This window comes from Rhincodon typus, chromosome 18, assembly GCF_021869965.1.
Source record: "Rhincodon typus isolate 14 chromosome 18, sRhiTyp1.1, whole genome shotgun sequence".
Taxonomy (NCBI): Eukaryota; Metazoa; Chordata; class Chondrichthyes; order Orectolobiformes; family Rhincodontidae; genus Rhincodon; species Rhincodon typus.
This window is the reverse complement of record NC_063349.1, coordinates 24371739-24397927: the sequence shown is the minus strand read 5'-3', so window position 1 is coordinate 24397927 and position 26189 is coordinate 24371739. Positions and strand designations below refer to the sequence as shown.

The window sequence follows — 26189 nt, the reverse complement described above, 5'->3', positions numbered from 1 at the left end:
TATAATGTGAGAAAATGTGAAGTTGTTCATTTTGGAAGGGAGAACAAAAGAACAGTATTATTGAAATACAGAGAAACTGCACAAAGCTCCAACACAAAGGGAGGTGGGAGTATTTAACATGATTCATTCATGGGATGAGGGTGCCGCTGGCTAGGCCAGCATTTATTGCCCATCCCTAATTGCCCAGAGGACAGTTATGAGTCAACCACATTGCTGTGGGTCTGAGGTCACATGTAGGCCAGACCAGGTAAGGATGGCAGTTTCCTTCTGTACCCATTTGTACTTAAAATACAGAAAGCTAGCACAAAGAGCAGGTAATCAGGAAGGCTAATGTAATGTTGGCTCTCATTTCAAGGGGGTACTAGTATAAGAGTAGGGAAATCTTACGGCAACTGTTCAAGGTCCTGGTGAGACCACATTTTTGAGCAGTTTTAGTTCCCTTATTTAAGGAAACGTTTCATTTCATTGGAGGCAATTCAGAGAAGGTTCACTAGGATGATCTCTGGTATGGAGAAATTGGCTTACGAGCAAAGCTTAAACAGGTTGGAACTCTACTCACTGGAGTTTAGAAGAATGAAAGGTGATCTCATTGAAACATATAGGATTCTTATTGAGTTTGACAGGGTAAATGCTGAGATGATGTTTCCGCTCATGGCAGAGCCTAGGATCAGAGGGCATAACCACAGAACAAAGGGGTGCCAATTTGGGACTAAATTGAGGAGGAATTTCTTCTCTCAGAGGGCATGAGTCTTTTGAACTCCTTGCTATAAAGAGCTGTGGGGACAGAGACCTTGTATGTATTTAAGGCTGAGGTAAATAGATTCTTCATCAGTTGGGAAATCAAGGGTTAAGATGAAAAGGCAGGAAAGTGGATGTGAGGAATGTTGGATTAGCCATGATCCTATTAGTGGCAGAGTAGGCTCGAGGGGCTGAATAACCTACTCCTATTCCTATTTCTTATGGTTTGATGATCTTAATGTCAATTATAAGTACTCCACAATTCAAAGACATTTTAGGGTAAATAGCTTTTATGTTTTTAAATATTATTTTAAAGTGGGACCAGGAATTGATAGAGATAATAAGGTGTAGAGCTGGATGAACACAGCAGGCCAAGCAGCATCAGAGGAGCAGGAAGGCTGACGTTTCGGGCCTAGACCCTTCCTGTGTTATGAGAATAACATATATTTGGAGATCTTTAGAGATGTCTGAGCGATATTCCTTGTTTGATGTGTGCACAAGTACAGTGAAAGTAAGGCAACAATGGATTTTTGTATGAAGCACTGAGCATAGCTGACTTGAGGGCTGACCATTACGAATAATTGTCTAAGTGTCAATTTTTTGGAGTTTGATGGAGAGTTTCTGTCTGTGACCTCTGGGGAGGTATCTCACAAAACTCTCTGATAGTCACTTCGTTGTGTATGTACCAAGACTCTATGGCACCGCATCACACTATTGTGCACTCACCAGCAGTGGAAGTACTCACTGCTGCTGGCATCTCCTGCAATTTGTACCACTGGCACTATAGTTAAAGTCTGGCTGTGCATAAGGTTAGTAGTGGGAGGGAAATGAAAAAGAAAAGCATCAGTGCAAATGGAAGTTGTCTGACTGACCGTTATTGTATTGTACCTGCAGCTCCAAGAATGATGCTCCAAGTGTTACCCATCCTGAACACCATTCCATGTTAGAATTCTGTCTAAGGGTGTCCTATTCTTTCCTGAATGTCCAGTGTAGCAAAATATCATGTCACTGTGGGAGTATCATTGTTAGAAAGCCTTCAGACAGGTGAAAATATTAACTTTTATTGAACAACAACAAGAGTGAAGAATAAAAAGGTACATTTTCGTTTGGGAACAAAAAGGGGCTGCTTGCCTTTTGAGGAACAACAACTTTATAATTAAGGAGTGTTCACTGTACCCTGATCACAACTTTTGGGATTGGGAACCAATCCAGTCATGTCTGGTTTATTGAACATGATTGTGCACAGCTCAATCATGCTGAAGATTATGTTCCTCCAGCTCAACGTTCTTATGTTCCTCTTTGGAAGACTCTTCACTGTCCATCACACCCTCTCTTTACTCCAGCTGTGCAGACCATTGCACGCCAGGATTATGCAGCACACTATATCTTGAATACATTGCAAGGTCTCCCCTAGACTGATCCAGTATTAGAATCGTAGAATCCCTACAGTGTGGAAGCAGACCATTTACCCCATCAAATTCACATCAACCCTCCAAAGAACATCTGACCCAGACCCACCCTATCCCTGTAATGCTGCAATTCTCATGGCTAATCCATCTAACCTGAAAATCCCTGGACACTCTGGGCAATTTAGCATGGCCAATCCACCTAACCTGCACATCTTTGGACTGTGGGAGGAAACCAACGCACCAAGAGGAAACCCATGCAAACACGGGGAGAATGTGCAAACTCCACACAGACAGTCGCCCAGGCTGGAATTGAACCCAGTCCCTGACGCTATGAGGCAGCAGTGCTAACCACTATGCCACTGTGCCGCCTTTAGCAGGCTTATTGCCTGCTCCAGGTTGGCTCTGATGGAAGAATGAGCTGCATTTGTTCTATTCAAAACCTCATTAAAGGTCTTCTGTAACAGAGTTGTCAGTCATGGTTGCAGGGGGTAGACTAACCCCTGAGCAGCCACTCTTGTAAACATCCAGCTCTTGAAATGAAGTAGGAACCTGAGAACTATCAAGGATATTGGTATTAAGGCAGCTTCCAGGGTATTTGGCACAGGTTGCTCAGATGCGGTACCGATGATCACAGATGACCGCACTGCAACTGTTTTCAATACATATCAATGAATTGGACAAAGTAAGCTAATGCATTGTAACCAAATTTGCAGATGATACAAAAATAGGTGGAAAGGCAAGTTGCAAGAAGGATGCAAACAGTTTTTACAGAGAGATATTGATAGGTTAAGTAAGTGGGCAACAAGTTGGCAAATGGAGTATAATGTAGAAAAATGTGAAATTGTTCAGTTTGGAGGGTAGAACAAAAACTGTGGAGACAGTGTCCTTGTATTTATTTAAGGCTGAGATAAATAGATTCTTGATCAGTAGGAGAATCGATGGTTGAGGGGAAAATGCAGTAAAGAGGACATGAGGAATGTCGGTTCAGCCATAATTCCATTGAATGGTGGAGCAGGCTCGAGGGGCTAAATGATCTATTCCTGTTTCTATTTCTCATGGTCTTATGACTTGTGCATTTACTGAATACAAGTATTTTCTATTGATGAAGTCTATTATGATATGGCCCTCTCAATGTGACATGTACGCAATCTATAACATCCTACGCCTGATGGAAGTCAGCTAAATTGGCAAAGCCTATAGCTTGGGCTGCAGCTCTAACCTTGTTTGCGATGCACACAATGGAACAAGGTCCACAATATCAAGGATCCAAATACAGACATCCTTATACCCCGTATCGAGGACTATGCTGAACTGGCACAAATTGTATGAGTAACAGCCTTGATATGTTTGTGGGTTGACAATAAAGAGATCCCACACAGAGCCTCAATTGCATTAAAAAGTAACGCAGCTGTCACCTTGACAGCCACCCATTCAGTCCACAATTTCCAATTCAGTTCTGTAACAGTGTCCTGGGATATTCTCAGTCTGAATGACAGTGCGCCTCACTCAACTGGAGGAAACTGCATTAAGGATGATGGATTCTGGGCCTTTTGTAACTCCACATCCTGAGAGAGTATTCATCTGCAACTCCTTCGTATGGAAGCTGTTTGGCAGTAGCTGGAGGTCGCACCTGGTCCTGGGTTTAGTGGCATATTTGTTCCTCCTTGATTCTTCTGTACCTTGGTGGCATTGTGGCCACTATGATGACCAGCCCTGCTGTGGATTGATCCACTGGGGATGCTCTGAGTGACCTTTTGAATCTCAGAAACAAAACAGCTCCTTAATAATGTAGGCTGTCTTCATTTATGTCACATACAAATGACAGTTCAGCATAGTCCTCTATATGGGATATAGTGATGACTGTATTTAGATCCTTGATATCGTGGACCTTTTTCCATTGTGTGCATCACGAGCAAGGCTGCACAAATACAGTGGAAGGTTGTAAGTGCAGTAGCATTCCTAAAAATGTACCCTCCAACCCCATCCCACACATCACCCAAAAAGGTAGCATTGCACATAAGAGTCTGTTGTCAAATACTTGCAGGTCAAATGAGAGGAAACAGTCTGCCCTTATGCAGCCTTTGAGACCTTGGATCGTCTTTATGAATTGTGGTACACAGGTAATATTTTTAAAATTAACTGTGACCAATTCTGCTTTACAGAGATGAATATGATCAAGTTTTAATTACCAATGAAATTGTCAAGATTACTTGTGGCCAGAATTTGTACTCTGCATAGTTCATCATGCAGAACATGCACGTGTTTTGTATACAGAATTCAATGATTACAGAAGTCTTCAACCTGCACTGTAAAAGTGATTGATTAATGCAATTGCCCCTTGAAGGGCGTCATATCTGTCAAAAGAACCTACGTTCTCCGACAGAAGAAAACAATGAGTCTGCCCAATCCAGGTGTGGCGGCAGCCATTTTTCTATTCCACTGTGTATGTGCAATTGAGATGACAGTGGAAGGCAAACCAAATCATGCTTCACAAAGTAGTTGCAGGCTCAGCCTGGTAACGTTAGGGGCCCTCCATACCTTCACGTTTCTTTGGTTCTTGCTGTCCCTGTTAACACCAACAGTTCTGATATTCCACACACTCTCACCCAACACTTTCATTTAAGTCTTCACCTCCCAACCTTATCCCTGAGCTCCAGGCCTACGACTCAGCCATGCCAATCGTTATGATGCATTGTCTCCCTGTTAAAGAAAATGTAACGGTAACCATCAATGACCCCTCCTTTTGCTGTAACCCACATCCTCCAATGTACTATCATCTCCTGCCCTTATATTTTGGCTTCTTCTCCTTCAAAATTATTGGTCCTCTCTGCATCTCAGCATGCTGCCTCCAATCCCCACAACTAACTTCCCCGATTTGCCAACTAAAGCATAGACCTTTGATTAACAACTTAACTGTAGTGAAATGACTCCTATGATTGACCATAGTTCAACTCCTTTGACCTATTTGGAAGACCAGCCCAGACTAATGAGTGACTAAATCCCTGACTGATCTCATGTTGTTCCCTGACTGACCTACTGCTAAACCTCTGACTGGTGACACCGGACTAGCAGGACAGATTGTGACCCACTCCCCAGAGTCAGTGACATGGAACTCCTAACCCTGACTGCCCCAAGCTGCTGACTGACTGTGTCCAAGCTTGGACTGAGGTTGAAGACTGCCCCTGACTGACTGCGCCAAACAAACCCCTTGGCTTGGCTGAGGACTGCTCCCCTTAGATGTGGTTGAAGTACATGCTAGAGCATGCTGCTGACATGTCATTGATGTAGCACAGTGCCATACACCAACATGTCTGCCCCCTTGACTGATCACTGCTAACAACCATGGCAAGCTGCCTGACTTTGTGTCTGCACTAGAAGGCAAGACAAAGTACTGTAAAACTGTAAGTTCTGAATGAGGCAGCAATGCACCAAAAAGTCAAGATAAAGCAGAGATGCAGAGAGCATCCAAGTAAGTAAAAAATGAGTGAACATTAAGGAAGCAAGCAAACAGCCCTGAGATGTACCCTGTGCTAACGTATGAGATGGATGCTCATTCCTGCACACAAAGTGGTCTGGCAACAGCATTACATTGAAAGGGGTGTTGGTGTGCTCCAAAGTTAAGTGAACTGATGAACTGTAAGTGAGTCAGAAATGTGCCATGATAATGTGGTGAGGCTGATAGATTTCCAATGTCAATCACCATGGATTAAGGGTTCAGATTGTTACTGCTCATGGAGCATTCCCTAGGGCTGGCCATTGCCCACTTAGGGGCATGGATGTTTCTGCCCTTAGATGTTTTTAACAAGCCTGTCAGCCTAAATTAATTGCAGGTTTGCAGGTGCACTAATGTTGATTACGTTGCCAATGAACAGTCACAAGACCCTGTGACAATTTAATGAAACAAATGTGCTGCCATTTAATTTTACAAGAAATTTTGAAATATTTACTAAAAATGTTCAAGCCATCTGCAGGCAGACTATGGCTATTGCACAAATATTTTCTTCATTTTGAATCTCATAATGAAGTGCGAACAATTAGACGATTTGCTTGAATGTTCTAGCCTGAAGAAGACAAGGTTCTTCCAATAACAATTTTTTTTAATCAAGTGATTGTTAAGTACATCACATTCAGCAGCTTGTATTAAACTTGTTTCAGTAACAACATGGGGCACAATTCAATAAGAAAATTCCCCTGGAGCTCCTCAAAGGAACTATTGTTCATGCGTGAGGCTATGAAAGAAATTTTGAACCATCGGGAATATTACAGACAGATCTGGGTGTTTCTTCTCTGTATATTCACCACTAGAGGGCACTGAATAATTATTTGGGTGGCAACACACTTCCCCTCTCAAGCCTGGGGCCAATACACTAAAAGCATGTGAATAGATGTGCTGAGATCAGCTAAAACAAGACACACTATGGATTAGATGACAATCTTTCTGATGACGCAGGGAATGTATTTTGCATACAGACCTGGTTAGAGGTTATCTAAATCACTTCTATGCCTTATGATGAGGAATAATGTGTTCCACATGAGGGGAAAATTCAGGGTATGTGATATGGATGATATGATATCTGAGATAGAGGTATGTGCATTGTTTCTTTCATGAAAATTGAAATGAAATGATATCCAGAAAATTGCATTGATTCACGCAAAAGGAAGCAGGAACGTGAGAAATGCAAGTGTTAATTATCCAGGAGGAAATGCTGAAAATAAAACAAGCAACAAGAAAGAAATAATTCACAGAAAAGAGATTAGCAAACTTGAGAGAAAGGGGAAAGGACAGGTTCAGAGAGGGAGAAATGGAATTAGATTCAGAATTAATTTTTTTAAAAAGATAAAGCTACAGTTTAAAGAAATTTAAAAAAAGTCTTACCAGAACTACAATAGGGGTAAAATATACCCAACAAAGTTTCCACCATATGCATGGCCTGTATCCAATCATTTCTTCAATGTTTCTATAGAACTTATTAACTCCTGTGAAAAACAATATCAACAATTATAGCCTTTGGACATCAAGCTTTCCAGAAAATTTCAATACCATTTCAAAATTTTCATTTTCATTTTTAAGACGTTTCAAAACCTCACTCCATCCTATCTCAACAATCTTCTTCAGCCCTACAAGAAACCATCTCTGCATTCTGCAATGCTGACCAGTTAAACATTCTTGATTTTAATGGCTCCACCGCTAGTGATGATGCCCTCAACTTCCTACCTCCTAAGCTTTGGAATTCCTCCCTTAATACCTGTTGCCCTTTACCTTATTTTCTTCTACCCAAAACCTACCTCTTTGATCAAGCTTTTGTTCTGGTGTTTCTTTATATGATTTGGTATGCAATTTGGTCCCCTAATGCCTATGAAGTATGTTGGGAAGTCTTAGTACATTAAACGTCTCAAACAAAGCAAGTGGATTTTTGAAAACAAAAACCATCCAGGGGATGCAGGCATCATTGGCTAGACTAACATTTATTGTTTGAGGTGTCTTCTTGAACTGCTGCAGTACTTGGGTAAGGAAATCCAAGGTAGTGTTCAGAAGGCAATTCCAGAATTTTGAAGTTGTGACATTGAAGGAACAGCGATACATTTCAAAGTCCGGATGGCAAGTGGTTTGAAGGGGAACTTGCAAGTGTTTATAACCTGCATATTTGCTGCCCTTGTCATACAAGGTGATAGAGCTTCTGAAGAAGAGTCATACTGAACTCTAAATGTTAATTCTGTTTCTCTCCTCACAAATGCTGCCAGACTGTTGAGTTTCTCCAACACTTTTGGTTCTGATTTCAGAATTCCCAGAATTCCAATATCCATATAGTATTTTGTTTTTAATTGTATGATAGAGTTTGAGAATTTGGAAGGTATTGTCAAAGGAGCCTTTTGAGTTGCTGCAGTGTATCTTGTAGAGGTACTTACTATTGCAACCATGCACAAAAAGTGAAGAAAGTGAATCTTAAAAGTGATGATTGGGATACCAGTCAAGCAGGCTGCCTTGGCCTGGATGATGGCAAGCTTCTTGAATGTTGTTGAAGCTGCACTCATTCAAGCAAGTGGGATGATTTCCATCAATCTCATGACTTGCACCTTGTAGATGGTGGACATGCTTTAGGGAGATGGAAGGTGAGTTATTTATTCGTAGAATTCCTAGCCTCTGATCTGTTGTTGTGGTCAAAGTATTGATGTGGCTATTCCAATTCAGTTTCTGATCAATGGTAACCTCTGCAGTAGTTGGGGAATCAGTGATGGTGAGATTCACTCTTGTTGGAGACTGTCATTGCCTGGCTGCGAATGTTACTTGCCACCTATTAGCCCAAGCTGGGATGTTGGCTAAGTCTTGTAGCATATTGATGTGTGTCAGTATCTGAGGTGCTGAACACTGTGCAATCATCAGCGAACATCCCCACCTCTGACCTTTTGATGGAGAGAAGGTCATCGATAAAGCAGCTGAAGATGGTTGGGCCTGGGACGCTACCCCAGGGACCCATAAAATGATTTCCTGGAGCTGAGATGATTGGCTGTCAACAACCGTCTTCCTTTGTGCTCAGAATGATTCCATCCAGCCAAGCATTTTCCCTGATTACCATGGACTCCAGTTTTTCTAGGGCTGCTTCATATCGTACTCCATCAAATGCTATGTTGATGTAGAAGATAGTCAGACTTCAGCTCGCTTCTGAATTTCAGCATTTTATGTCTATGTTTGGACCAAGGCTAAAATGAGGTCATGAGTTGAGTGTCCCTGGCAGAACCAAAATTGAGCATCAGTGCACAGTTTATTCCTTTGCAAATGCCACCTTATAGCACTGTCAATTACATTTTCCATCACATCACTGAAGATTAAGAGTAAATTGAGAATTATATAGGTAATAGATTGGTAATTAGCAAGGTTGGACTAGTCCTGCTTTTGGTGTATAGGACATAGCTGGGCAATTTTCCACATTGCCGGATAGATGCCAATATTGTAGCTGTAGCTGGACCAGGTTGGCTTGAGGCTTATGTATTCAATGTTATCTTCAGAATGTTGTCAGCCCATAGACATAGTGGTATATAGTGTTTTCAGCCATTTCTTGATATCATGTGGAGTGAATCAAATTGGATAAAGACTAGTACAAAAACAAAGGAAGGGTCACCAGACCTGAAACGTTAACTCTGTTTTTGCCTTCACAGATGCTGCCAGACCTGCTGAGCTTCTCCGGCAACTTTGTTTTTGTTCCTGATTTACAGCAGCACAGTTCTGTCGGTTTTTATTTTGGATAAAGAATGGTATCTGACACAAGCCTTTGGAGGACGTCAAGATCGATCACCTACTCACCTTCTGGCTGTTGTTGTTTTACATATTTCTCTTTGATTTGAAATCTGATTTAGGCAAAGAAAAATGTTTCATATTGACTGGTAAAAGAATGTCGCCAGGGATCATTGCCAATTGAGCTCCCAAGAAATAATCTGATTGTATTATGCATAACTGTACTGCCTTCTGATCACAGAACCAAAGGTTGCAGTGTAAACTCTGAAGATTACAATTTACCTCTTCTTTGGATTATAGACTATATCTTGAAATATATATGTTTTCTGTAGGTATTGCGTGATGACTAAGAAATTTAATGCATACAGTGTATGCATAAAGACTCCTTCCTAACTAACAATATCTACAATCCTTTGTCTCTTGATAAAATGATATTGTGCATTGCTGCGGAAACATTATTAGCTTAGCTTAGCATGCTTTAGAATGTCTAGTTATTAAAACAGTACAGCACTTAATTGGGTGGGCAAATATTTGGAAAGTCATACAGAATTAGTGACATTACTACTGCAAAATCTAGAGATGAATGATTGAAAATAATTTTAGCTAGATGAATTAATGGATAATTATTAGTGGCAATCATCCAAGAGTACATTGCTTAGAGAATGATTGGGAATGTAAAGTTAGGTGTCTTTACCACTGCCCATCTAAAATGGAATACCTTATAATGTCACCTTTAATGGCCATGTTAAGTTCAGGACAATGCAGTAAGACACCAAATTAATATGCATTCTCATCAGGAATTAATAATGATTATACATACATTATAAAGAACCTCACTGTACAGAATGTATGAAACTTGCTTAGTAACAAAACAAAGCAACAATTTTACAACTGATGAGCAGAAAGTAATCTAAACAGAGAACTCCAGAAATCTTAGATCCTTGCTGCTCAGTTGTCACAACTGTAACTTATCACAAGGACAGTTAATTCCAGTGACAAGAAGCAGAAGAAATTTTGCTGAGTGTTATTTTTTTCTCACAATAGACCAATGCCTTCCTCTAAGTTTCTGCTGTCTGAACAAAAGGGTCTTCAATTCTAACCAAATGAAAACACTTAGCCAGCATCATTTTACCACTGCATTCATTGCTATAGGATTTAAGCAAGGATTATCATTGCAATGCAAATCTGATGTATTATTAACAAGAAAGCAAACATGAATTAGAGATTCAGAGGAAAAATGTGCTGAAAATTGATTTCCCCTCCTAAGCTTTTCTTGATATCCAGATTCCTCCTGGGCCAGCAAGCAAGATGCTTTCTCCCAAGTGTCAGGAAGTGTTAGGCTGTAAATGCCACTATGCGGCACACAACAGCACAGTAAAAATGACTGTGGGTTTTGGAGAAGATCCTTGTATTGAGCACTTGCCCTTCATTACACTGATGAGATCCTATGAGGAATTAAAAACCATGTCTTGTCATTCCATGATGCATTTGCCTTGAGATTAAAGGTTGAAATACTTCATGATTTCTATTTATATCTAGAGTTTTGATAATAATCATCATAGTTTGTTGCTCCATAGCAGAAGTGTCTGAAGAGAGCCATTTATACTGAAATCTATATCTAGGTTTATTTCTAAGTTGTTCTCTCCTCCCATATCTGACTGCAATTTTACATTAACAGGAGTCATAACATTTCCTAATATAATTAAAATAGGATTATATTTAGAACAGTCACTAACCATAAAACCACGATATTGAGATAGTCTCAAAGAATACCAGAAAGAGGAGAGTCATGCCACTGGCAGAATAATAGTCAAACAACTTGAACACGTAGAGGCCACCCTGTGTTCAGAAAGAAAGTTTAAAGATGAAAAGTTGAAATATAAATTACAAATGCAATTTAAAAATATCTTCTCAGAACATTATCTGTAAATCCAGTTCAGAAAATAGGTCAACTATAGCTATACCAGAATGCCAACACATGAACAGACATACAAATATATAAAGTCAGAACAGGAATAAGCCAGTTGGCCTCTTGAGCCTGCTCCACCATTCAATAAGATCAAGGCTTGATCGGATCACTGCACATTCCTGACAACGTTTTAGCACTTTGTTTATCAAGAATCTACCCGCTTTTGCCTCAAAAAGATTCAAAACCTCTATTTCTCCCACTTTTGAGGAGAGTTCCAAAGACTGTCAACCCACTTTGAGAAAATAAAGTTCTTATCTCTGTTTGAAATAGGTGAAACCTTATTTTTAAGCAGTGACCCCTAATTCTAGATTCTCCCACAACTGGAAACATGCTTTCCACATGCACCCTGTCAAAATCCCTCAGGACCTTATATGTTGCACTTAAGTTATCTCTTATTCTTCTAATCTCCAGGGGATACAAGCCTAGCATCTTCAACCCTTCTCATATGAAAACACACCTACTTTTTATTTAGTTACTGAATCTGGGCATTGCTAGCTAAACATCATTTATTAACCACCCTTGATTGCCCATGAGAAGGTGGTGAGCTGCCTTCTTTAACTGCTGTAGTCCATTTAGTGTAGGTACAGCTACGATGCTGTTGGGGAGGGATGGTGAAGTTCCAGGATTTTGACCCAGCAAATGGACAGCAATATATTTCCAAGTCAGGATAGTGAGTGGTCTGGAGGGGAAGTTGCAGGTGATAGTACTCCCATGTATCTGTTGATTTTATCATTCTAAATGGAAGTGGTCATGGGTTTGGAAGGTGCTGTCTGAGGATTCATGTGAATTTCTGCAGTGCGTCTTGTAGATAGTGCACACTTGCTGCTGTGCATCAGTGGTGGGGACAGTGAATGTTTGTGGATGTGCTGCCGATCAAATGGGCTGCTTTGTCATGGATAGTGTCAACCATCTTGAGTGTTACTGGAGCTGCATTCATCCAAATTACTGGGAAGTATTCCATCACACTCCTGACTTGTGCCTTTAGATGATGGACAGGCTTCTGGTGAGTTAGGAAATGCGTTATTCACTGTAACGTTCCTAGCCTCTGACTTGATCTTGTTGCCAAAGTATTTAAATGTCTGCTCCAGTTCAGTTTCTGGTTAATGGTAGCTCCCTCTCTAGAGACCCCTCCCTGATAGTGGGAGATTCAGCAAAGGTAATGCCATTGAATATCAAGCAGGGATAGTTAGTTTCTCTCTTGATGAATATTATCATTGCCTGACACTTTTGTGATGCAAATGTCACTTGCACTTCTCAGCCGAGCTGGTTTGCCGTCCCGGTCTTGCTGTATTTGTGCTTGGACTGCATCAGTATCTGAAGAATAGCAAATGGTGCTGAAAATTGTGCAATCATTAGCAAACATTTATACTTCTGACCTTCTTTTGGAGGGAAGGTCATTGATGTTGCAGCTAATGATGATTGGGCCTAGGACACTACCCTGAAGAACTTCTGCAGAGATGTCTTGGCCCTGAGATGACTGACCACAAATAGCTACCACCACCATCCACTGTGCTAGGTATGACTTCAACTAGTGGAGGAATTTCTCCTGAATCCCATTGACTCCAGTTTTGCTAGGGCTCCTTGATGCCACACTCAGGACAATCACTCTCAGCTCACCTCTGGAGTTTAGCTGTTTTGTCCCTTTTTGAACGAAACTTGTCATGGGGTCAAGAGCAAACTTGTCCTGACGGAACCCATATTGAACTTCAGTTGTCAAGATGCATGTGTCTTTAATGGACAAACAGATGAGCTCCAGAGTTGATTGAGAGCAGACGATGCTCATTTAACTTTGTATTCATGTCATAAACATGCCCCTTCCAACTCCATTTTGATTTAGCCCCATCCCCCTTTAGCTATTTCCACCTTCCCTAACTCCCCCTCACTTTTAATGGTCTGCATTGCCCTTAAAGGGCTTTGCATGTAAATTAATCAGTTGGAGAACACAGGCAATTTAGTTGTTATGGTTAGTAGATACAAAAAATACCATGGGTGATTTGGTGATTGGAAATAAAATGCAATTCAGTTGTGTCTAAGAACACTTCTGGATATAAGAAGAAGGGCAAAAAAAAATCATAAATACTCTGGGCTCTTGTAGTGCAGTGTTAGTGTCCCTACTTCTAAGCTAGGAGGCCTAGGTTCAAGTCCCATCTGTTCTATAGGTGGGTAATACAGGCTAAATAGGAAATATCGAAGTCATAAACAGGATTGGGATGCTGGGGACAGTAGCATATGATAAATATTTCTGGGCTAGTAATCCAGAGCATCGAGCTGCAGCTTCAGGAGTGTGGGTTCAATTCCAACCATTGCACTAGTAAAATTTGGATTAAAAAGAAAGTTCATAAATAAATGATTTGGTGATAGTTTATTTTTTAAAAATAGGAGTTCAGTCTTTCGAGAGAGATGGGCACCATGGCCTGCAAAGTATTATCTCATCCTCAACTCCATTTTTATTTAGCTCGTCCTTTGTTTGCCCCACCTTTTTCTTTTTGTCATTGTTGGTCTAGCCTAGTGAGCTCTGCAGTAGTTTTAATTCGGTGATTTGGTGATAGGTTCTTAAAGTAACAAAAAGAGTTTAGTTTATACCAGTGAAGCCTTTAGAGGGAGGTGGGCACTGCAGGGGCTAGAGGGTGTTATTTTCCCCATAATGTGTCATAGTGTGCCCAAACAGGTTGATTAAAATAACTGCAGAGTGATTTTGTAGACTGTCTAACATTTCCTCAATTTCAGTATCGCTTGTGTCTCTCTTACCATCCCTGGTGATTAAATAGTTATGATTTAATGGTTTCACTGCCCACGGCCCAAATTTGATTCCTGGTCAAACAATGAAAAGTCATAAGTTTGCCTCCGGAGGGCAGTCATGTGATTTGTTTATTGGGAGTTTAGTTAAATTGGCAATTGGTTTAACTTAAAACAAACAGAGATCAGTTCAAAGCTTTTGAGAAGATTTGTAGCTCGGGGTGTGGATGAGGTCGTAGACTTGCTCGCTGAGCTGATGTATTTGATTGCAGACATTTTGTCACCCTGCTAGGTAACACTGTCAGTGTGCCTCCGGTGAAGCGTTGGTGTTCTGTCCTGCTTGCTATTTCCATGCCTCGGTTTGCTGGGTGGTTGGCATCACTTCCGGTTCTGTTTCTCAGTGGTTTGTATATCAGGTCCAGTTCAATGTGTTTATTGATGGAGTTCCGGCTGGAATGCCAGGCCTCCAGGGTTTCCCTGGTGTATCTCTGTTTAGCTTGTGCTATTATGGATGTGTCATCCCAGTCAAATTCATGTCCTTCTTTGTCTGTGTGTATTGAGACCAGTGAGAATTGGTCTCTGAGGCATATAAATAACAAGCAGGACAGTACACCAAAGCTTCACCAGAGGTGCACTGACGATGTTACCTAGCAGGGTGACGAAACGTCTGCAATCAAACACACGAGCTCGACAAGCAAGTCTACAACCTCAAAGCTCAGTTCATCTCCTTGACTTTTCATTGTTGTTACACTACTCCTGGGGACAGCATTTGTATTTGATTAATTGGGTGATTAGATAGTTTATTTTTGAGCTTCTTAAAAACAGCTGAGTTTATACCCCTGGAGGCAATAAGGACTGCAGATGCTGGAAGCCAAAGTCTGTAGGTATGAAGCTGGAAAATCACAGGCAGTCCTGACGAAAGGTTTCAGCCTGAAATGTTGACTTACCTGCTCCTTGGATGCTGTCTGACCTGCTGTGCTTTTCCAACCTCACACTCGAGCTTATATCCCTGCTGGGCAGTGTCTGTAATTTGTTCACTGAGTAATTAGTTATGTTGTTGGATTTCTTTATTTTTAAAAAAGTCAGATCTCATACATCAAAGCTTTTAGAGACAGATCAGTGCCTCAGGTGATGGGAATGCATGACCTCTGCTTCCAGCAACACTTTGATTTAGTGCCCTCCTTTATTTCTTTTGAGGGGAGTTGTTCCTTGAATAGATTTCTGAATTAAGAGAAAGTGCAGGACCATAAATGATTCCAGAAGTCTACAGTGAATAGTTAGTACACATTTCCAGCATGACTCCAAATATCACAACGTCAGGAACTGTCCAAGTATTTGAAGCCAAGTATTTGAAGCAACACAGGAAACAGATGGTTCTGAGGATGAACATAATCAGGCTGAACAATGAGAAAAGATTGTGTTAGTGACTGAAGACTTAAGTCAGCCCATGAGTGTCTCAATTGCTGACTCATTCAATTGTGTTGCCGCAGGCAGTGGCTGTACCTCAATAGGGTGTGGTGTCAATTGGTTGAACTGTTATTTGGAAACCCTGGACAAAGCAAAAACAAAACAGAATCAAAGAATATGAAAGCACTACTTGCTTTCGATTTAGGGTTGATCATTAGTTGTCATCTTTAGTGAGTAATTGCACAGCTAGAACATTTTGTAAGCACTGTTGACTTCCAGAGCAACATATGATTATTGCTGAGTAAGTCTTCAATGAAATAAAGTGAAAATACATTTGGCCATGGAGAACAATAAAGCATTTGTATTTGGTAAAATAGTAAACTTGCAATTCACAAAATCTGGACTTTATTGTATTCCATTGATGAAACTGGAGTTTCTCAAGAGGTTCAAGAAATGTTATTGACCTATGCAGATAGGAATCTCTCTGATAAGAAGATGATTATGTGGAAATTGCACAAACAATTTGCTCACCCATCCTCACAAACATCAAAGCTAATGTTAAAGGCTGCCAGAGTTATGGATAAAGAGAATGCATCTTTGTAGATCAGATCACATTGCAATGTATTAACTTTTATAAGCATTACCACATCCAATTCTAAGTTTTCCTTAACCGAGGAATTTAATGAAATAGTAGTCCTGGATCAGAAGATATGGAGCAAAGAGTGGGATGTCTAACTATTACTTTTTGTAGATATGACAACTGGGATTGGCATTTCCACAGTGATAAATGATAAAGATAAATGGACTGTAGTGGATTAGAACATAGAACATAGAACAGTATAGCACAGTACAAGCCCTTTGGCCCACGATGTTGTGCCGAACCTTTAGCCTAATCCTAAGGTCTATCTAAACTCCACCCCTACCTTATACTATCATCCATTCGCCTATCTAATAGCAGCTTAAATGCCCCTAATGAGGCCGACTCCACTACCCTCTCCAGCAATGCATTCCATGCCCCTACCACTCTCTGAGTAAAGAACCTACCTCTGACGTCTCCCCTATATCTACCTCCACTCACTTTAAAACTATGTCCCCTCGTAATAGCTACCTCCACCCTAGGAAAAAGTCTCTGGCTGTCTACTCTATCTATATCTCTGATCATTTTGTACACCTCTATCAAGTCACGTCTCATCCTTCGTCGTTCTAAAAAGAAAAGCCCTAGCTCTCTCAACCTTTCCTCGTAAGACCTTCCTTCCATTCCAGGTGACATCCTGGTAAATCTCCTCTGCACCTTTTCCAATGCTTCCACATCTTTCCTGTAATGAGGCAACCAGAACTGGACACAATACTCCAGATGTGGCTGAACCAGGGTTTTGTATAGCTGGAGCATAACTTCATGGCTCTTGAACTCAATCCCTCTATTAATGAAAGCTAACACACCATACGCCTTCTTAACAACTCTATCCACCTGGGTGGCAGCTTTCAGGGAACTGTGGACATGAACCCCAAGATCCCTCTGCTCCTCCACACTGCCAAGGATCTTTCCATTAACCCTGTATTCTGCTTTCAAATTTGTCCTTCCAAAATGAATCACCCCACACTTTTCAGGGTTAAACTCCATCTGCCACTTCTCAGCCCAGCTCTGCATCCTATCAATGTCTCTTTGTAACCTAGAACAGCCCTCCGCACTATCCACAACTCAACCCACCTTCGTATCATCCGCGAACTTACTAATCCACCCTTCCACTCCTTCATCCAAATCATTTACAAAAATCACAAATAGAAGAGGACCCAGAACAGATCCTTGTGGTACACCACTCGTAACTGAGCACCATGTTGAATATTTTCCATCCACTACCACCCTTTGTCTTCTAAGGGTCAGCCAATTCTGAATCCAATCTGCCACATTGCCCCCTATCCCATGCCTCCTTACTTTCTGCATGAGCCTACCATGGGGAACCTTACCAAATGCCTTACTTAAATCCATGTATACCACATCCACTGCTCTACCTTCATCCATGTGTTTGGTCACCTCTTCAAAGAATTCAATAAGGTTTGTGAGGCATGATTACGTCATGGAAAAGCAGATCAGCACAGGCCTTCGGTCACCATCAAGATTCATTACGCATAATTTTGTAAATGACAAACTTCGGGTCATGTTTTAGAACTTAAATATCACAGTAATGCATACTGCTATACAATGTCCATTCAGCACTGACTTGTGCAAAAGAAAGGATGCAATAATTGATATGATGGTGAACAAAATACTGCCAGATCATCCAACTGTAAGTTACAAACTGTACTTGCACATGCAGTACATGCAAAAAATATCCTTACAGACATCTTAAGGGGTATAGCCTATATCAATCAGGAAATGGTCAGATGCCTGCATGACAATCCTTCAGCACTAGAAGGAACAATGATCAACTCACTTTTTTATGCATCCATCTAAACGGATCACACACTATTAGAAAAGTATTTATTAAAGTTGAAACAGTTAGAGGGAGATTTCACATCAGGTAACATGGCTAACTGTATGAGAGAAGAACACAGGGAGAGGAAAGGGGCAGGAAAAATTAGTGAACGTGATGGGTAAACTTCCACACTGTAACCGCAATCAGACTATAAAGGTACATTGCTCACGACTAGCGGGGACAATTAAACTCTGAGAACACAGGAGAAGGTGTTGATGAAGAAGCACATATCCTTTAGACACCCATGAGTTCTAAAGTTTGAACCAGAGTGAAAGGACTTAAGAGCTTAGGAAATACATATCAATGCATGTACTGATTGTGAAGAATCTGAATAAGTAACCTTATGGAGATCATTTGCCCAAAATAGAGTCACAAGTATTTTACTTACCAGCAGTCAGATGTCTAGAGAGTCACAGTGACAATGGGAAATGCAGGCACGACAATGAGAAAATATAAAAACAAGCTAAATGTCCAAGATAGAGGTCAAGAAGTGAAGGCCATGGACTATCAGTAGGGAATACAAGAGTAGAGAACCAGAAAGCCCAGTTCCATACTAATTCAAGAGATAAATTTAGGAAGATCATGTCATGTACAGTCGAGAGGATTTCATTCTGATTTCCTGATAGGACTAGTCCAGAGAGATCTCGATGTGAAGAAAGAGTTTGGAGTTTAGATATCATTGTAGTAAACCTAGGCTGCATTCCCTTCAAGATCAATATATTCTTCTTAAGGTGTGATGCCCACAACTGCTCACAGTACTCTAGGCGTGGTCTATGTTTGCTTGCATAGTTTGAGTGTGGGTTTTGTTTTGTCTCCCAGAAATAGGTTGCTTGAGTCAATGGTCTTCTTCTTTGCAATAATTCATTATTTACAGTTAGATCTTTAGAAGCACTCTCTTCTTGTGAGGTTAGAGAATCTGTACTATTCCATGTCTCTCTATCTATTCATTTGACTCTAACATTATCATTACTTCATCATCTTTTGTGATTCTGATGTTAATTCCACTTCACAATCTCTCCCCAAATCTTTGTTTCTATTATATTTACATTTGATACATCTCTCTCCAAAGTCTCAGACTTCACAGATTTAGTCTCTATGATCTCCCTGATCTGGTCCTGATTTATTTTTGAGGTAAAGAATCTTTTACACTCTTTCTTCTGATAGTATTACTATTCTCTTCCTGTGTGGTTGTAATGATGTTTTCTTTGTAGCAGCAAATCTAAGTTTCTATTGGTTTCTTATTTAATAATATTAATGCATCACAATATATTCTTATGCTTCCATGGCTCTCAACCCAGTCTCAGCCCAATCTCTAGGCTGAACACCCATTGGCTCAGTGAATGCCTATGGGCCAGTGAACACCCACAGGCCTCCTTATCTGTCAGGCTTAGTAAGGCATCAATCTATCTCATACACCAGCTGCAAGAAAAGCCATATTTCCCAAACCAGCCAAGAGAAACAGCAACTTAGGTATATAGATTGCCAAGAACAAACATCAAGAGCCACTGATCCTATCTTCCCTAGAACAACTGTGTAATCCACTGATGTGTTTTACACTGTAGTAACTTCTGCAATCTGTCTTTTGCTTTCCCAGTGCTGAAATGTAGAAGTTTTAACAGAACAATACATTAATGGATTGTGAAATATTTGTGCTCATCCTCTGCTTAGAAAGATGACTTCAACCATTCCACTGTAGGTAAACCCAAAGCATCTTTTAATCACTTTCCTAAATCCAAATATCTGTTAATCACTCTCTTACAGGTCAGGAGTGAAAATCAATCTGAAAGTTTTTGTCAGGCTACAATTTTATAATTTCTAAACAAACTTTTCAGAGTGGAGTTGTATAAATATGGGAGCTATCTGTCCAGTGCATGGTGTGTGACACTGAGACCAACCGGAAGGGGAACGAGCTCACTCTTTGTCTTTTGTATATTTTCCCTCAGTGGTCTGTCTTTGGTATTGAAAGTGACCTGCTCTCAAGAATGCCCTATCAAATATCTTGCCAGAATGTATCATTATAAGAAATATTTCAAGTACTAAACTGAAAAAAAAAATAAACTGTGCTAAATGGGAACTTGTGGATGTATTAGTTACATCATTAAAAAATCAGAATTCTTAGAGGATTGAGAAGACTTGGTTGTGTTGCAGATTATAGTTCTGAAACTACCCCAAATCTTTGTAAATAAATTACTTTATCTCTGCTGGTTGTTGGATTACTGGTGAAATGAATTGAACACACTTAAACATCCTTTTCTACAGCTCAAAACTATTAAAACTCAACATTTACAGGGACAAAATTGGCAATGAGCACAGAGAAGATGATATAGTCAAATAAGAATATTAAGTTACAGCAAGCTCAATTAGTGCATGTGAGGTTACTTATTTTACTTTGCATTTGACCCATGGTACAATTAACTATGCTGACATGCAGCTCAAAACATGTAAACAGCATATTACATTATCCATCATTCAGATGCTTCACCTTGATAAGCCTAAAATGAACCTCTGAAAAGAAAACTGAACTATGTACTCACTTTGATCAAAGCAATCATGAAATAAAGAACAATCCTGATAAGTATCTTATGTGTTAACATATAACTTGTCTACAATACAAATAAGAAATGCCTAAGGATTTTATTCCTAATATACCTGAGTAATGTTACATAATCCAATGAGGTATGAAATGATGCACATCACTGCAATGAACAGCTTTTTGTGGGTTCTCAGTCTATGAGGGTATTCGTCCATCAGTGCAGTGATGAAGCCTTCCACTGTGCAGAACTGAAAGGAAGTAATTAGATTTAGAATAGAAACAGAGTGAGAAATAAAGACAGCATGAACACAAAGTAGTTAAATCAATGTCATGACTGCAATCCAAGATTAGCAGTTGGTTCTTTTGAGAGTGCTATATTTAATTATCATAAGTACATATTGGATCCAACCAATGTAGGGCCAATGCATTGGTTTTATTTGAACAACTAAGTGTGTGAATAGCTGTTTGTGTTAGTTAAAGCTGCATGGTTCAGTCGAGCTTTCTGTTTGAAGGGTGTTACATTCTAAAACTGCAACTGACAGAGGAGAAACAATAAGTGCAGGAATTTGCTGCTGTGAAGTTAAGTGACAACAAGTGGTAGAATTGCTTAGGTTCACCTGTACATGTTATAGGAGGCCAACCATACTAGTACAGATATGTGAAAATAAGGGATGGGACATACTCAATGTGCACCTGACAGTTGTAAACGTGTTTTGACAGAGTTGGATCACCACCTTTAGGAAGACCTGCAGGTCTAAAAGCCACCAAAGTACTGCCAGCAGCTATCTACAAAACAATATAGTTCAAAGTCAGAATGCTGAGTGCTTTGGAGAGGAATTTGCAGGTGCTGATATTCCCATATAGTAACTGCCTTCAGCCTTCCAGATGGTAGTGGTCTTGGGTGCTGGATCTGATGAAATTTTATTTTGGTGATATATTTCCAAATCATGCAGCATCCTGACTTGGAAATATGTCATTGTTCCTTCACTGTTGCGGGGGCAAAACCCCTAATTTCCTATCCAACAAGGCTGTGTAAAAATAGAACATGTACTGAAGCAGCTCAAGAAGCCAGTTCACCACACATTCTCAAAGATAAAGAGAAATTGGCAGTAAATCAGAGTACCTTGTGAGTACTACTATTCTTCTAGAAGCAAGACTGTTTTGGCCCACCTTTTCTGATGAGGCAACACACTCATTCCTATCCAGTAAACTTCCTGTATATTACATCATCTATACTTTGAGGAAGGGTCACTTGACCCAAAATGTTAACTCTGCTTTCTCTCCACAGATGCTACCAGACCGACTGAACTTTCCCAGCAATTTCTGCTTTTCTTTCTGATTTACAGCATCCATAGTATCTTTTCAGTTTTTACTCTACATAACCTCCAAATTTGGAATACTCTGCCTCACAGGGTGCCTTCTTTGAGGGTATGTTTCCTTTCTGTCCATCAGAAGCAACACCCAATCTCAAGATCATTCACCCTGTTGACCCTTCGCCTTGGCCTCAAATCCATCCACCCCATCCCCTTTCCCCACCTCTCTCACTGGGGTCTACCAGCCATGTTCATCCAAAATCCTGGACTTACCATTAAGTCCCACCTCAATCACCACTTCTTCTTAAAAATGGCCTGTAGTTCCAGCAGTGGCCACTCCTCCAGCCTGGGGCTGCTGAGACTAGGGTTGCAGCCAATCAGATTGACCAGCAGTTCACTAGAGCAAGACGTCTTCCTGGATACGGAAACATCAAAGTCCCACTGAGACAATTTAAGCTGTTCTAAGCATAATATTGCTGCAGAGCAGTTGGGTTGCGGGTGGGTGAGCTGATGACTGACCTTTGGGTCAGGAAAGTGAGGAATACAGTATTCTCTAAAATCCATTCTCTGAGGCTTGAAGTGCTGCTCAGAGGCAACTGGTAACATAAGTACAATGCTGCTGCATCCAACTGCTGTGGACCACAGGGAATTGCTGCCCAAGATTCCGTGCTCCCAAAGACTCTATTTTTGGTCATAAAATACAAATGTGCTATTCACCATAGACATCTTGGCCCATGTAATACCTATGTACATCCTTGAGTTCTTGTCACTGTTTAAATTATAAAAATGTTCTCGATCAAAATGGAACAAAAATGGCTGATGTTTGAACTCTTGATCATTATCTAGTGATTCACTGGAAAATGGCTTTGTGTGGATGTTAGATAAGGACCTCGTTCAACTGTCGTGCACCCCAGAATTAAATGCTTACTGTCTAAACTTACACACATCAATGAGTTCAATTCACCAACCAACTAGATCAGGAAGAACTGGCAAATTCAGGAAAGGAAGGGAGGAATTGTTTTATTTATTAATTAATTTAATACAACTTTTTAAGGTTTACTCCTCTGATGTTTGAGGCATTATTACAGGTATAACATCGTGAATCATCATTTTAATTGCCTCATGTTTCGATACTAACCTGTGAATCAAGGCCAAGCATCAGTAACATGGAGAAAAAGAGAATGGACCACAGTGCTGGTGGACGTAGTTGTGTCACAGCCTGTGGGTAGGCAAGAAATGCCAGCCCAGGACCTATACAATAAATGGAGTGGAATCACAAAGTCATATCAACTGATTTTCTTAAGTATCAATACATGAAGAATGATTATTAAATTTAATATATTCCATGAAAACATATGATAAAGGTTCAAAATTCCAGGAACGTTGTTCATTGACACAAGTTAGAGCAGAAACCATGAATGCCTGAGTCCCAGATCAGAGACTGCTTGTCTGGATCAGGTTACCTAGACCTGTAAAGTGCTTAAGTGGCCCTTGTCCTGAATTTAGATTTTTGAAGCAGTGTCATTCAGGTCTAATGACAGAAAAGTGACTTGATGAGTCTCTGAGGCAATCAAGGAGTGAGGGATGAGTCAGGCTATACATTGTGGTGGTTTTGGAATAATTGTTAGATGCCCATTCTTTGATATTAATTTCTGGGATATCAATTTCTGGACACAATGTCCGAGTTTAGTCTGTCCCACTTAGGCCAGTGGTAGTATCACACAGTGGAGGATGCCTAATGGTGATGATAAAATATTATCTTAAGAAGAACGTAGTGACAATTGTTAGCAACCAAACGTCTCACTCCACTTTCTGCCATTCTCTGATAGGACATGCCGGTACTGTAATGTTGAGTGATACCAGGTTGCTTATATGTTTCTATCTCAATTAAAAACAGAATGAGCTTTAGAAACTCAGCAGGTCTGGCAGCATCAAATGCTTCAAGTTCGGCATGTCTCTTCTTCTGAAGAAGCCAATACATTAGCTTCGTTGAAATATTAGCTTCATTTCTCTGTCCGCAGATGATGCCAGATCTGTTGAGTTTCACCTGCACTTTCTGTTTGTATTTCGGATTTCCAGCATCTGCAGCATTTTGTTTTGATATGATCATGTCTGTTCATTTAACATATATCATGGTACCAACAATCATGATTGAAAATTAAATACATTTTGAACAAAAGCATGAGCAGCAATGGTAGCTTGAAATTCTTCATAATCTATTAAATGCTTTTTTTTCACCTATTGGATAGTTGGAGGATAGAGCATTCCAGTTGCACACCCAATATCAAAAGATGCTGTTTATAAAATGTCTAAAAATCTACTTGCTTTAAACATAAAAAGGAGACATAACATAGCATCAGGTATCATAGATTAAAAGACTTATCTTACCTGATGAAGCCAGCTCATTTATTGGTTTCTTTGTGATGTGAGACATGAATCCTATAACTGAGAAAATCACTAATCCAGCAAATATACTCGTGCAGGAGTTTATACTGCACACGATGAGGCAATCCCTAGAAGTTAAAGCAGACACGTAAAATGAATCTTATCTCTTGATTAAGTACTATTCATCTTGCTTAAGATGTGGCTTCTAGGAAACTAAGCGTCAAATATTTGTAGATTTGGAAAATGACCACGGCATATCTTCATCTTAATAACTTGCTGTTATCTTTCATTGCTTTCCCCTAATTTGCTTTTGAACTCTCTGGTTCACATACTGTTCTGCGCTCCAATAAACAAGCAGTAAATCTGTTCCAAGTTCCAATAAAGTCACATCCATCTGGAAATGTTACTGTGTTCTCTTTGTATAGATGCTGCCAGACCTGCTGAGTTTCTCCAGCATTTCCTGTTCTGTTTTAGGTCTCCAGCATCCGCAACACTTTGCATTTATATGTCTTCTCCCTGATAGTGAACTCATTTGTTCTTGAGCCAAGCTTTTGAAAGGTACATTAAATTATTTGGAAGATGACTTTTGAAAGGGTGAAGTAACTGTATAATATGTTATTAGTAGAGCTTTACAAAAATTGTGATAAGGAAAATAAACATTTTTGCCTCTGATATTTTTATGCACGAACACAGTCTGAGTTTTACGCTGAACTAGATATATGCCAGTCTTGCGATAGCACTGGAGAAGGCTGATTAAAAAAATTGTTTTAGTTATATGTCACACATACAAATCCTGGTATTTACATTTGTACGTTAACTGACAGTGAGAACTGTACTTTAATGTACACATCGTTCCTTGAACATAACCATAAACTGGAGAAAATTCCAAGGTGAGTATATAGAATTTTTTCTTTGCATTCATTCTACCGTTAAGTTCTGCTTTAAGAAACAAACCAGATTCCATCAACTTTCTCTCTAATATAGGGAAGGGAAATTTATTTTACAAAATGATAGGGTATTTTAAAAGAAGAAATTTGAGGAGAGATATATCAAATTTAAATTTATAATACAATTATGTAAAAGTAATTTCACAATCATACTCCTAGTCACAGGGAGTACTTGTCAGAAAATTGGAATGACAATGCTGTAGCCTTGCCTCTGGCATATATTATGTATGTATTCGTAGCTCTGCATTGGGATCTCCGAGTCATTATTTCTACCATGATGGTCGTCAGTCTCTAATCAGCAGGGAAAGCATTACTTGTCTCCTCAAGCTCAGGATAAATATTGCACTGTAAAGTTTGTAACAGTAGCAAATGGAAGATTTGATTGTTTTCAGTGCAATCCAAAAACAGTTTGGAATAAACTGCAACAAATATCACGACAATTGATTAATCAGTCTTTTACTTTGTCCCAGCAGAAATTGAAAGCCTTATTTCTGTCAGCCTTGCCTTTTTGCTGTCTTTAGACTCCATAACAATGTAGCAGGATATTCCAACCCCATCAGATTATAATGTCATGAGGCACAGTCACACCAAAGATTGTGAATTGGAAAGTATTCCTACTGGAAAGGTCGCTGTTCTTTACTTCACCACATAATCAAAATAATGTATATATTTTACCTGTAAACATTGTTGTGAAACATATTGTAACTGCCCAAAGCAATAAGTGATCCCAGACCCAGTCCATAAGAGAAAAAGATCTGTGTAGCTGCATCAAGCCAAACCTGCCCAAAAGGAGCAGACACCCATTAAAGTTAACCATTAAACGTATAGACGAGATTAAATTCAAACAACTCCATAAAGCAAAATAGATTCATAACCAGGTCTACAAAGAAGATAATTTAAGGTAATGTTTTAACATGGCTAAAATGATGATTGACATCAGAGCTACGTCTTTATGAATCTGGCTGGCAGAGCCATTGGATTACAAAGCACTAAATGCAACTCAGACCTACTATTATTGAAGTCTTCCAACCACCAGTAAGGCAAGTT

General features: G+C 39.9%; 1 protein-coding gene across 1 annotated transcript in view; it reads right to left on the bottom strand.

Moving 5' to 3' along the window:
- The window catches only part of LOC109935450 (sodium- and chloride-dependent GABA transporter 1-like), a 49562-nt gene that overhangs the window by 2634 nt on the left and 20739 nt on the right, over positions 1 to 26189 (bottom strand). The window contains exons 7-12 of the mRNA XM_020534083.2: positions 25818 to 25921; positions 24199 to 24323; positions 22949 to 23061; positions 20614 to 20745; positions 11115 to 11217; positions 7024 to 7124 (exon numbers count right to left, since the gene is read on the bottom strand). Of these exons, the coding sequence (XP_020389672.2) occupies positions 7024 to 7124; positions 11115 to 11217; positions 20614 to 20745; positions 22949 to 23061; positions 24199 to 24323; positions 25818 to 25921 (678 nt within the window). The remainder of the gene's footprint in view (positions 1 to 7023; positions 7125 to 11114; positions 11218 to 20613; positions 20746 to 22948; positions 23062 to 24198; positions 24324 to 25817; positions 25922 to 26189) is intronic.